Below are 13,644 nucleotides of genomic sequence, written 5' to 3' on the forward strand. Positions count from 1 at the left end.
ATGACGGGTTAATGGATGCAGCAAACCACCATGGCATGCGTATACCTATGTAACAAACTTGCCTGTTCCGCACATGTACCCCAGAACTTAAAGTATGATTAAAAAAAAATAAAAAATAAATAAATAAATAAATAAAAATAAGCTTCCTGTTAGGAAGCAATGGAAGTAGTTCAGGTGTCAGAGAATGGCAGTCATCCTAGGAAGGTGGCAGCAATGATGCAATTAAATGAACAGAATGAGAAAACGGAAGTGAAAACGGCAGAATTGAATGGGGAGGGGCTGTGAAAAAGAGATGTTTCCAGGATGTATTAGTCTGTTCTCACATTGCTATAAAGAAATGCCTGAGACTGACTAATTTATAAAGAAAAGGGGTTTCATTGCCTCGTGGTTTTGTAGGCTATACAGGAACTATGACTGGGGAGGCCTCAGGAAACTTACAGCCATGGCGGAAGACAAAGGGGAAGCAGGCACACCTTCACGTGGCTGGGCAGGAGGAAAAGAGATGGGGAGAGGTGCCACACACTTTTAACAACCAGGTCTCATTAGAACTCTATCACTAGAACAGCACCAAAGGGGGAAATCTGCCCCCATGAGTGAATCATCTCCCACAAGGCCCCACCTCCAACACTGGGGATTACAGTTCAACATGAGATTTGCGTGGGGACACAAATCCAAACCATATCAAGGCTCAGTTCTATGTTTCTGTCTTATGTAAGTAGGTCATAATAGAAACATTCACCAACATGGGGCACACTAGCTGACAAGCAAATTTTAGAAGAGTCTTATTGTTCAGGCCAGGCACAGTGGCTCACGCCTGTAATCCCAAAACTTTGGGAGGCCGAGGTGAGGTTGGCAGATCATCTGAGATCAGGAGTTTGAGACTAGCCTGGCCAACATGGTGAAACCCTGCCTCTACTAAAAATACAAACATTAGCCAGGCATGGTGGCACAGGCCTGTAGCCCCAGCTACTCAGGAGACTGAGGCAGGAGAATCACTTGGACCCAGGAGGTGGAGGTTGCAGTGAGCCAAGATTGTGCCACTGCACTCCAGCCTGGGTGACAGAGTGACAGTCCATCTCAAAAATAAATAAATAAATAAATAAATAATTTTAAAAAAGATTATTGTTCAGATTAGGATTCGTTGGCTTTGAGGTGTTTTGAAATGATTGCATTTACAGATTTGGTTGTTCAAAAAAATCTGAGCTAGAGACTCCAGTTTGTTTTCTAATCATCCACAGAAGGATGTGAATTAAATGAAGGATATAGATGAATTTGCTTAGAGAGAGGGAACATAAGGTAGTAAAAGAACAGCCTTGATGTTTAAACTCAAAATTTCTATCCTTTTCAGTGCATCATGTTACTTTTACATATAATGTTTAGTGCATCGGAACATAATATCTACATGGTGCTTTCAATACACTACTGGCTTTATGACAGTGACTTTTTAAGACTAGCTACATGTAAAATCAACGTGTAATTATATAAGAGGAGTGAAATCAAGAGCTATTCTTTAATTGTAAATAGTCATTTTAATTCACTAATGCAATGACCATCTAGTTAACTCCCAATTTCTATACTCAAGTCCATATACTATCCATCAGGAAATATATCTGTATTGTTCCATGTCTCCTTGGGTCTGAGATTCATTATTATTCCCGTTAGATCATGACTGGGCCAATGCCCTAGTCCAGTTACACAGATCACACTACTTACTATTAAATATCTTTATTGATCCATTTAGAATGCAATAAAATAAATAATATACCCAAGATAATCTTGTGATTTTTATGTAAGTACATATAAAAATATCCGGTCAAAAAAATGAAAGGTCCATGCTGGGGGTGCTGCAGAAAATCTACTGACCTAGTGTTTTGGATATTTGGATGACATTTCAGTGCCACAAACAAATGGTTTTGGGAAAACTGCTTATACTCTGAGTTTGAGTTTTTTCATCTGTATAAGGAGATTAAACTAGGTCTCAAGTTTCTTTGGGTTCTAATATTCTGTAACCATATAAAAATCCTTGAAAGAGCATGAATTATTCAGTAGATAGACATTTACAATCATCTTTAAAAATCCTATTCACCACTTTGCCTAGAAAAAAAAATTCTTCTGTCACATCTGATCATTTTTAGTACTAGAAAAATAGCAGAGATATTCATATTGACATTTTTCTTCCAAGCTGATGCTGAGTGTGTCATCAGATTCAAAATCTGTTGGAGAAACAGTTCTGTACTTCTGATGATTTTCTAATTCTAACCTGACATTGGGGCTTTTAGCTGTGAATAGCCTCATGGCATATTCTGCATGAATTCTTGCTGTGTATTCTGAAGTCTGACATTTCCATTACACTTAAATTTGATCTCAGATTTCTTTGCTTTTCAATTTACTCAAAGTTGCTTTTTTTAAAGGTCGACATTTGTTACATCGCATTTGGCTTTCACCCATCACTTCAAAAGTTCTTTGAGTAAGATATTTTTCCTATATCTTTTTCAAACTAGAAAAAGAGGAACAAGTGAAAAAAACAATAAGGGGAGAAAATTTTAAAAATGAATAGAACTGTTTTTTTACTGTCAAATAGAAGAACTTGAAAAATATATTATTCTGTTGAAATTTTATATCATGACTCCACTGGCCCTACAGACATTCACCTAAATCCTCTGGATATTCCTACAGTACTCTGAAATGAGAGGAACTGTGAATGTTTGAGAAAAGAGAAGAGTAATGACGATTCCCAAGTCTGAATGCTGGTCAGATGACTTCACAGATAATTTGAGTCCAGAGAAAACACAGGCTGAGAAACAGACCACAAGGGCTAATTCCTTAACTTCTGGCCACATAATGATGACCCATGCCAAACTGTGCTGTGTGTTGAGAGGTTCTAAAAGTGAGGTCTGAAATCCCCAAAATGCTTACAGGGGTGTTACAAGTCTAAAATTATTTCCATAATAATTCTAAGATGCTATTTTCCTTTGTCACACTCATTTGCTCATGAGTGTAGAGAGGAGTTTTCCAGGGGCCACGTGATTTAAAATAAGGCAACAGATTTAACGTGGAAGCAGTAAGATAATCCAGCTCTCTTCCATTAAGGCACACGTTAAAGAGACTTGCAAAAATGTAAAACAGTATTACTAATCTCACCAAATATTCTTTGTTTTGGAAATATTCTTTTCAAGAATATATTATTTATGTTAACATAAAATGGGTTTATTAATGTGATTGTAAATGAATTAATAAATATTTCTTAAATGTCCTGAATTTATTTCTAATATAATTATTGATAGATATCATTCACATAAGCCAAAACTCTTTGAAGTCTTCAATAATTTTTAAGAACGTAAAAATGTCCTAACACCCAGCATTAGAAAACCACTGTTGTACAACAAATCCTAACCACTGGTCACTTATTATTTCCACCTTGAGCTGGAGAGTTACCTGAACACTTAGTGCTCTTCCTTCCCTGCACGTGTAAGCATTACCATTTCATCTTAATCCTTTGCTTGGCCCTCCATTTTGTGTTTACCCTACATTGTTGGCAAGATATAGAGTTGCTATTTCACTGAAGTGCCTTTGAAAATAATCATGATGTTGCTTTAATTATACCTTTTCCACTTCCAGAATTTTTAGCCACGTGTCTTTGATTCTTTTTATTAACCCTTACAATCTTAGTCTTCATGGAGTATTTTTTTCTTTGTCTCTCAATGTCTTCGTTGGACAATGGCCCATGTTCAAGTGTAGGTAATTTCTTAATGGTTATTGTACAGAGTTATATTTATCTTAGCGATGAGATCTTATCCTTTAACAGATTCCAGAAACTCAATTGTTAGCTCAACTTGGAGGCCAGCTAAATCCTGAACAGAAAGACAGAGTGATTTGTGTTTCCTCCCTATTAAGACACATTTGGGAAAGTAAATTAAGTAACATAAAGTGTTTAGGTGAACACTTACAGAATAATGAATAACTTTAAAGAATTGATTATTGTACACAAACTCTTGTTAAGCCTAATTTTAAGAAATATTTTTCCTAATAAATGAAAATTTATTTTTTTTACATGATCTCCTTCCCAAGAAACAATGAAATTTTACTGACCTTTATCTTTTTTATATCTCAAACCAGATCTCCATTTATTACATTGTAATAATCTATTTTATGATTGATTATAAGGAAGTTTCTTATAAACATAATTAAGGTCCTAGTTGACATCAGCCCAGTGAATCTTCTGGCAGTGTTTTGTTTCTCTCCAACACTCAAAGTGTAATATCCATTTCAATAGTAATTCGTACTTCCAAGGTTAACAGAATCGCTAAACAGTGTTTCCTGGTGTGACAGGCAGGAATTATATGTGTATTTTCCAAGCAAATCAAATAAAGCAGGATAACCTGGCTTGTGCGAAATTCAAAACAGGTTGCAGTTCTTCTATTACATATGACATTTCAGTCTGTAAATATCACACCAAAGTCAGAGAAATAATGGGTAGCCCTCACCTCATTGAGGATCAAGTAACTAAGCATGAAATGCCAACAACTATATCCCAAAAGAGTGTTTAAATAATTTCAGATAATATCACAGAAAAGAAATGCCAGGATTTGTGGAACATATTTGTCCATTGATCTATACCTGAGTTCAGGGGCCCTGAAAAGGTATCAAATTAAGCATAAATTCTCCAGAGGTATCTTAGGTTAGAAGAAAATTCTAAGTCAACTAAAAAGTAGAATGCTTGTTCTTTCACACAACAATGTATACTCTAAAAAGGGCATATGATTTGAAGCTTTTTTCTAGTGTTAGTCATGAGTTTGTAATTATTCATATATATTCATTAACTAGTTGGACAAGCTTTACTTTTAAAAAGTATTATTCGCTTTCTTAGTAATTAATAAAACTTTCTTATAGAAAATTTGAAAAACTTTTTAAAACTTAGCTTAAAAAGGAAAATTAAAGTAATCTATGATACTTCCATTCAGATATTTGGCATTAATATTTTGGTCCTTTCCATCCTTTTGTTAATCATATTGAGAAACGTACATATTTTTAAAATGGTATTATACTACAAAAAATGGCTCTTAGTATTTTTATTTCATTAAACATTTATTTACGATTTTTAAGGAATGCATATATTCCATCACATAGTTAGATCATATTTAATTTAACTATTAATTTTTAGACATTTAAATTATTCCCAATTTTGTTTGCATACACACATCACTCATCATATTCTTAAAATAGATTCCCAAAAGGTAAATAGATAGATCAAAAAAATAAGCACACTTAAAAGTTTTTTTTGTTTTTGTTTTGATTCATGTTGACCTATATTGCCAACAAGTGTGAAAAAGCTCATGTTCCAGGAACGTCAGGAGTACTACTGGCATCATTTTTAATGTGGCCAACACTTCCTAAAATAGTCAGATGCAAGCTATGTTCGGATATGCTTTAATGTCAAGTTAGGCCTTAGTCACATCTCAGAATGTCATGTGGTTAGTTTTATAGCTATTTCTCTTTCAGTTTCTTCTTGAACTTCAAGCAGTAGTAATGAATAAACAGAGACATCTCTTTCCATTAAAGTGCAAAAAATTATTCCCAGCATTTGCATATATTGATACAAATACACAATTTTCCTTTTGACTATACTGCATAGGTACTGCATTACTAATTTTTTGTTCTCCTGTTTTTGAAAAAAACAAATGCAGGCATACCTTACTTTATTGTGCTCTACTTTACTGTAATTCACAGATAGTGTATTTTTACAACTGAAGATTTGCGGCTTCCTTGAGTCAAGAAAATTTATTGGTGAGGTTTTTCCAGCAGCGTGTACTTACTTTGTGTAACTATGTCCCTTTTTGGAAATTCTCACAATATTTCAAGTATTATTGTCATTATTATATCTGTTATGGTGATCTGTGATCAGTGATTGTTGATGTTACTATCGCAATTGTTTTGAGGCACCACAAGATGCACCCACCGTACGGAATGAACGCAATCCATTAATGCTGTATGTGGTCTGCGTCTTCCACCTTCTAGCTGCTGCCTGTCTCTCTCCCTCTCCTTGGGCCTCCCTATTCCCTGAGACCCTACAATATTGAAACTAGCCCAGTTAATAACCCTACAATGGCCTCTAAGTATTCAAATGAAAGGAAGCGTTATATGTCTTCCACTTGAAATCAAAAGCTTAAAACGATTAAGCATAGTGTGAAAGGCATGTTGAAAGCTGAGATAGGCCAAAAGCTAGGCTTCTTGTGCAGAACAGTTAATCAAACTGTGAATGCAAAGGAAAAGTTCTTGAAGGAAATTAGAAGTGCTATTCCAGTGAAGACAGAACTGATATGAAAGTGAAACAGTCTTATTGCTGCAAGGGACAAAGTTGGAGTGATTTGGATAAAAGATCAAATCTCACAACATTCTCTGAAGCCAAAGCCTAATCCAGAGAAAGGCCCTAACTCTCTTCAATTTCATGAAGGTTAAGAGAGATTAGGAAACTGCAAAAGAAAAGTTTGAAGCTAGCAGAGTTGGTTCATGAGGTTTAAGGAAAAAAGCCAGGCGGGCGCAGTGGCTCATGCCTGTAATCCCAGCACTTTAGGAGGCCGAGGCAGGTGGATCATGAGGTCAGGAGTTAAAGACCAGATGACCAAGATGGTGAAACCCCATCTCTACTAAAAAAACAAAAATTAGCCAGGCATGGTGGTGGGTGCCTAAAATCCCAGCTTCTCAGGAGGCTGAGGCAGGAGAATCACTTGAACCTGGGAGGCAGAGGTTGCAGTGAGCTGAGATTGGGGCACTGGACTCTAACCTGAGCAACAGAGCAAGACTCCATCTCAAAAGGAATAAAGCAAGCAAGGAAGAAAAAAAAAAGCCATATTTGTAACGTAAAGGTGAACCAGAAAGTGCTGATGTAGAAGCTGCAGCAAGTTATCCATAAGATCCAGCTAAGGTCATTGAAGGATGTGTCTACACTAAACAACAGATTTTCAGTGTAGATGAAGCAGTCTTCTACTGGGAAAAGATGCTATCTAGGACTTTCAAAGCTAGGGAAGATAAGTCAATGCTAGGCTTCAAGGCTTCAAAACATAACCTGACTCTCTTGTTAGGGCTATGCAGCTGGTGATTTTAAATTGAAGCCAATGCTCATTTAGTATTTCAAAAATCCTGGGGCACTTCAGAATTCGGCCAAAATGACTCTGCCTGTACTGTATAAATAGAACAACCAAGCCTGGATGACAGCACATCTGTTTACAGCGTAGTTTTCTGAATAAGTTAAGCCTACTGTTGAAACTTACTGCTCAGAAAAAAAGATTCCTTTCAAAATATTACTACTCATTGACAATGTACCCAGTTACTCAAGAGCTCTGATGGTGATGTATAAGGAAGTTAATGTTGTTTTCATGCCTGCTAACACAACGTCCACTCTGCAGCCCATGGATCAAGGAGTCATTTTGACTTTCAAGTCTTATTATTTAAGAAGTGTTTCATAAGGCTACAACTGCTGTAGACAATGATTCCTTGGATGGATCTGGATAAACTGGAAAACTTCTGGAAAGGATTCACCATTCTAGATATAATTAAGAACATTGGTGATTCATGGGAAGAGGTCAAAATATCAACATTAACAGGAGTTTCAAGAAGTAGATCCTAATCCTCATAGATGACAGTAAGGGGTTCAGGTCTTCAGCGGAGGAAGTAACTGTAGATGTGGTAGAACTTATAAGTGAACTAGAATTAGAAGTGGAACCTGAAGATGTGACAAAATTGCTGCAATCTCATGACAAATTTGAAGAAATGAGGAGTTGCTTCTTATGGATGAGCAAAAAAAACTGGTTTCTTGAGATTTACTCCTGGTGAAGATGCTGTGAACATTGTTGACATGATAACAAAGGATTTAGAATACTATGTAAACCTAGTTGATAAAGCAGTGGTACGGCTTGAAAGAATTGACTTTGATTTTGAAAGAAGTTCTACTGTTGATAAAATGCTATCAAACAGCATCACATACTACAGAAAAATCTTTCATGAAAGAGAGTCAATCGATGCAAGCTTCAGTGTTGTCTTTATTTTAAGAAATTGTCACAACCACCCCAACCTTCAGCAACCACCATCCTGATCAGTCACGGACATCAACATTGGAGGGAACACCCTCCACCAGCAAAAAGATTAGAACCTGCTTAGTTGATTGTTAGCATTTCTTAGCAACCAAGTCTTTTTTATAAACGTTTTTAATTTAATGATTTGTTTAGACATAATACTATTACACATTTAGTAGACTACAGTATGGTATAAACAGAACTTTTACATACACTGAAAAAAAACAAAAAAAAATATGCAACTGGCTTTATGGTGAAATTTATTTTATTGTAGTAGTTTGGAACCAAACCTGCAATATCTCTGAGGTATGCCTGTACATCCCTCTCTTTCATTGCCTTCAGATTTGTTTTTCTCCTATGCTTTTGACTGAGAGAAAAAAAGATCTGGAATTTATATGAGTGGTATTTATAAAATTAAACCTATTACAACCAATGAAAACTATCTCAAAACACAGAAGGAAATAAAATTGACTTTAGAGTAGGATTTTTGTAATTATTATCATCATGATCAATACATTTTTATTCATTGCAACCATATATGGAGTAAGTTGCTAAATCCTAGCAATAAAAAAGAAAATATTGAACAATCCTTATCTTCAGTTGAATTAGTCGGTAGTTGAGGAATGAGGACACATATGTAAAAGGATAAATTCTAATACACACTGTCATATCTTAAGTGGGAGTCAACCAGTCAATATCCTTGGCATTCAGAGAAGTAACTACTACAGACTAACAGAGGCACCTTCGAGGGAATTTGATCTACATTTTGAAGGAGGACTAGAACTTAAAGAACTAAGGGAGGGTTTTCCAGCAGATGCTACAGTGTGTACAAAAGTGAAAAGGCACATGCATTTTCAGAGTAGAAGTAATATATCAACAAGCCAGACTGGTTCAGTGAATAATATGGTAGAAGAAAAATCTAGAGTGTTTTGCTAGCCTTGAATATTTAGATTGCAGTGTGTGCTAAAGGGAGGTTTATTGGACATAGAAAATCATTTAATGTTTTATGAGAAATGAACTTTAGGGGATTTGATAAGGTGTTGTTACTAAAAATGTTAGTATAGCATGAGGTAATTATGGCCTAGACTAGATAGCAACAGAAGAAAGTAAAAGCAAGCATTAAAGGCTAGAGTCATTAGGATAGAAAAGTCAACAGAACTCAGCAACTGATTAGATGTAAAGATAAGAGAATACTAAGAATTCCACAAACTTTTATTCAACTGTGCTTGGGCTAGGGAATCATAAATAAATGAGCCTGTCCTCAATGATGTATATAATATACAATTTTATAGAGAAGGGAGTTATCAACTCCACAGGGTGTTAAAATATTGCTGGAACAGCTTCACAGGTAAACTGATGCTTGAGCTTGGAGTTCACGGATGAATGGAATTCCATCAGATGGGAAAGGTGAAAAAAGTAACAAACAGGGGCAAAATATTACCTCTAACATTTTAAGTCTATGTAATTGGAGAAAGGTGATAACACAGACTACAGTGAGGAAGTGTGGTAGTAAAGATGTTTTAGGTGTAATGACAATGAGTTCAGGTTCAACAGTCTTCTAAGAAATATGTAGAGTGCCTACAAATCTGAAGGCATTGGGAACACATATATGAACAAAACAGATAAAAAGTCACTGCTTTTCTGGAGTTTGCATTCTAGTGGAAATAAATCTATAGTTAAAGGTATAATGTTCACCAAAGAGCTTTGTTTTGTTGCAATGTTCCTTTTTTATTTCTTCTTTGTCATTTCTATCAATAAGGTAAAATAGTCACACAGGGACGCATGGGCGACTGCTAGCTAACTTAACAAGTCATCACTTAGATAACAAAACTTACCTAGTAAACTGTTCCCTCCAAGACTTCAAACTGTCCTTACACTGACCTTGATGTCTACAAGCTTCAGACAAATGGTCCAGTAATTGAGAGCAATCAATTAGAGTCAATCACATTTAGTTAGGAGAAGCTAAAGTCTTAATGGACTAAAACAAGCTGACCTGCTTGTAGCTTTGCATTTTAATTGTACTCCTTCTGTCCTCCACCTGTGCATGACATTATGCTGAGATCTTCTGACCTTTGCAATACTTTACCAAATGTGTCTGGACCGCAGTTCTCACTAGGTCTTGTTGCTAGAATGCTCAAAGGGAGAAAAATACTGGAAATGTACTTGCAGGTCAGAAATAAGCGTTTTGACTGACTAACCTTATAGGTAAAATTCTTGTTGCAATGAAAATGCTCAGTTTAATGAAGAAAAAATACGTAATTTGCTTAGCATTCCATTTGAAGTTGCCATCCAAGATAGTTGAGTTGTGTAATACCATTGTTTACTTGACTGGATGGCGGCATAGTTCCCAATTTACCCTTCAGTAATCTGATATGCTGAGAAAACACTGGCCATTAAAGACTTTGCAGTTTTCTAACCTCCTACTGGAAGCCAGTCTTCAGAGGCCTCACCTGACTGTAGAGCATTCAGTTAGTTGTCTACAAAAGCAATTTCGAGTTTGTTTTATATTTATTTGTAAATAAATTACTATAAGCAGTTCCTTCATATTTTACATTATGCTTGTTAATTTTTTTCTGAAAAATTATTTCTTTAAAATTAATTCTTCTTATCCAAGCCCTAGTAATATCTAATCATGTCAAAACAATATGGAGCCAAAATTATTTCCAAGCAGGAACTTTGAGATAATTGAATCTGTTTCTTCTGATGGAGCAAGATGACAATTTGAGGAATCCATTTGAGGATAAATTGTCTTTGGAACAGGATTTCAAATGCTAAATAACTTCACAAATTTATTTCAATAAAAAATATTTATTAAGTACCTAATGGCTGCTAAATCTTACAACAGGCAAATGCCATCCAAAAATGAATAAGGCACAGTTACCCTCAAGAACTTCACAGTCTAGTAAGATTTAGCCATATTAAATTATTTTTGTTTATTTATTGTAAAGAACTTTAGATTTCTGATTTTTGTTAAGATCAGGCTAAGACTGGTTAAAAATATTAGATCCCATTTTTCATCATATAACCAGATCTCCAGTTGGTAATAACTTATTTATCAAATGCTTGGCTAAATAAGCAAAGATTTTCATACTATAGAAAAGATTTTAGATTATCCATGATCTACATTTTATAGATAAGAAAGCTGGCAGGAATCAGACTTAAAACCACATTTCCAAAGTCTAGTTGAAAGGATTTCCTACTGCAGTCCACATGAGAGTATGTAATATGGAAAAATAATAATTATTTGGTGCTAATATTACCTTAATCGATTGTGGGATAATTGTTTTACCTTATACACTGGGGATAGAATTCATTCTCTGTTCTCCCTGACATGTCTTATGCATTATTCCTTACCATTAACAGCTTAATGGATATATTTACTGTGTATTAGTTTTCCAGATCAAGAAATTCGTAAAGTGGCAGTTCAACAATTAGATACCCTCTTGAATGATGAACTACTGGAATATCTCCCACAGCTAGTTCAGGTAAGAACAGCAGAGCTGCTAAGGAAACCCAGAGTTTTAACTAATTATTCTCTAAAAGGTTCCCAGTGAATCAACAATAGACTATTTAGAAGTGATATTGCAATTTGGCCACCCAAGGGACTAAATGATGTCAACATGGGTAAGGAAGACATTCTCTATCTGAAACTGTTACAATTACAAAAAAGGTACGTTAATTCCAAAAAGGAAAATTTTTAAAAAATGATTTCATTTATTAATTAAAACGTGAAAAAATAGACATGCTTGTGATAAAAATTTACAAGTATGTATATATAAAATGATAAAAATTATGAAATAAATGTTATATAGAAAATAATCATTTGCTAGGCAACTTCTCATAATTCATGAGTTTCTTGCACTTCTTTAGAGGCTTATAATATTGATCATAAATTTTTTCATAGTAATTTCTAATAGCCAAATTTTGTCACCAAGTAGTACATTTTAGTAACATCAAATATCACAATGTTGGAGTAATTTTAGAAAATAATGTAATGTTATCTAGTAATGTAAGCAAAGACTGATTTAGTCTGAATATGATGAAATATAAACAATTAAATTACACATTCCACACATGACCATGTAAGTAACAGAATATCTAATCTATAGAAGGTAAGTTGTTTTTGTTTTTTCCAGGATGACTGTATGTTGAGAGCTAAATAGATCTAAACTTGTGGCTTTTTATGCTTTGTTTTGTTTTTAATCCAGCTTTTTTTTTTTATCTGAAAGTTACAGCTAGTTTGAATATCAGTTGCCTCAGGTTTTGAAAAGTAACTGGAAACAGGTAGAATGAGCCTATATTAATAAACTTTAGTAGAGTATGACTTTGCATAGATATTATGCATTTCTCTGAACATCTCCTTAAGAGAGAGAGAAATAGCTGTACCATAGAGTACAATCCAATCTTTCTTGAAAATAAAGGTTAATCTAACTTACATGTTCACCGTTCATCTCATGACTCAAGGGTATGGCAACATGCTATTTCTAGCCCAATTCAGGAAAGTATGTTCACAAAAGTTTGTAGACATTAAACTCATTTGAAAGTCTCTATCTGAGTAAGTACACTTGGCATCAGGAATGTCATTGAGGCCCATATTCCCACAAATCCAAATTTATAAGAAGGGGTGCACACAATCTAACACAGCAAATACACAGAAGGCAAAATTAAAGTTTCAACTATGTTATGATTAAAAAGGAAGCATATAAAATGTCCTGAGATGGAAAGAAATCCATAGTGTGACTAGAAAATTTAAAAGAAAAGGAAGAATTTCAAAACGTTCATTGTCCTTAGACTTCTATACTCTACCTTGAATTTCAAACTTTCCAACACATAAAAAATCCTAACCTGTTGATTGTTTTCTGGAATCATGCTATTTTGTTATGTATTATCATGTTGGAATTATGCAGTCTATATTAAAGCTGTAAGAAAGGACTCTAAGGCTATAACAAAACAGAAGATACAGTTCATAGCTAACAGTCAAATAAGACCCAGACCCAGAGGTTACTGCAAACCACTTCAGATAATATGGTGTTCACCAGAAAATTTGTCTACATTCTAGATGGTCAGGCAGGATTTGGGGGGAAATTGTATCAGTGGACAGAGTAAAGCAGGAAGCTTGGAAGTGAGGGATAACAAATAGTTATTGGGTTCAGGAAGAAATAATGGGGCAGACATCTAAAAAGGCAAGCAGGTAGGTAATTCTGAAACATACCTCCTGCTCATATGCTCGTATAATATGCTCACTATTAGGGCATAAATAAAACCTATGACCTAGCCAGCCCAATATTAGCACGTAAGTGAGAGAGGGCCATGGCTACAGTTTAAGACAGCACACACTATTGTCCTTCTACATTCGGATGGCATCAGGAGTTTGTGCAGATTTGCTGAACTCATCTTCAACACCCTCACACCTTAGGAATTTATAAACTTTCGCATTCTTGAGGATGGCTAGCATATTGAGGTGTTTCTTCAAGTGTATATATGACTGAATATTGTACTCATTTTTTCCTGCTGTCTGTACTGTGGTATAAAGCCTGGTTTAGACTCTTAAACTGTGTGTGTGTGTGTGTGTGTG

The 13,644-nt window shown here is 35.1% G+C and overlaps 1 protein-coding gene across 3 annotated transcripts in view; it reads left to right on the forward strand.

Annotated features, from left to right (window-relative positions):
• Window positions 1-13,644, forward strand: part of PIK3C2G (phosphatidylinositol-4-phosphate 3-kinase, catalytic subunit type 2 gamma) — a 382,509-nt gene that overhangs the window by 130,137 nt on the left and 238,728 nt on the right. For all 3 annotated transcript variants that reach the window (XM_011954723.1, XM_011954732.1, XM_011954742.1), the window contains one exon: window positions 11,461-11,554. In XM_011954723.1, the coding sequence (XP_011810113.1) occupies window positions 11,461-11,554 (94 nt within the window). The remainder of the gene's footprint in view (window positions 1-11,460; window positions 11,555-13,644) is intronic.

Source organism: Colobus angolensis, unplaced genomic scaffold (genome assembly GCF_000951035.1).
Source record: "Colobus angolensis palliatus isolate OR3802 unplaced genomic scaffold, Cang.pa_1.0 Scaffold11, whole genome shotgun sequence".
NCBI classification, from domain to species: Eukaryota; Metazoa; Chordata; class Mammalia; order Primates; family Cercopithecidae; genus Colobus; species Colobus angolensis.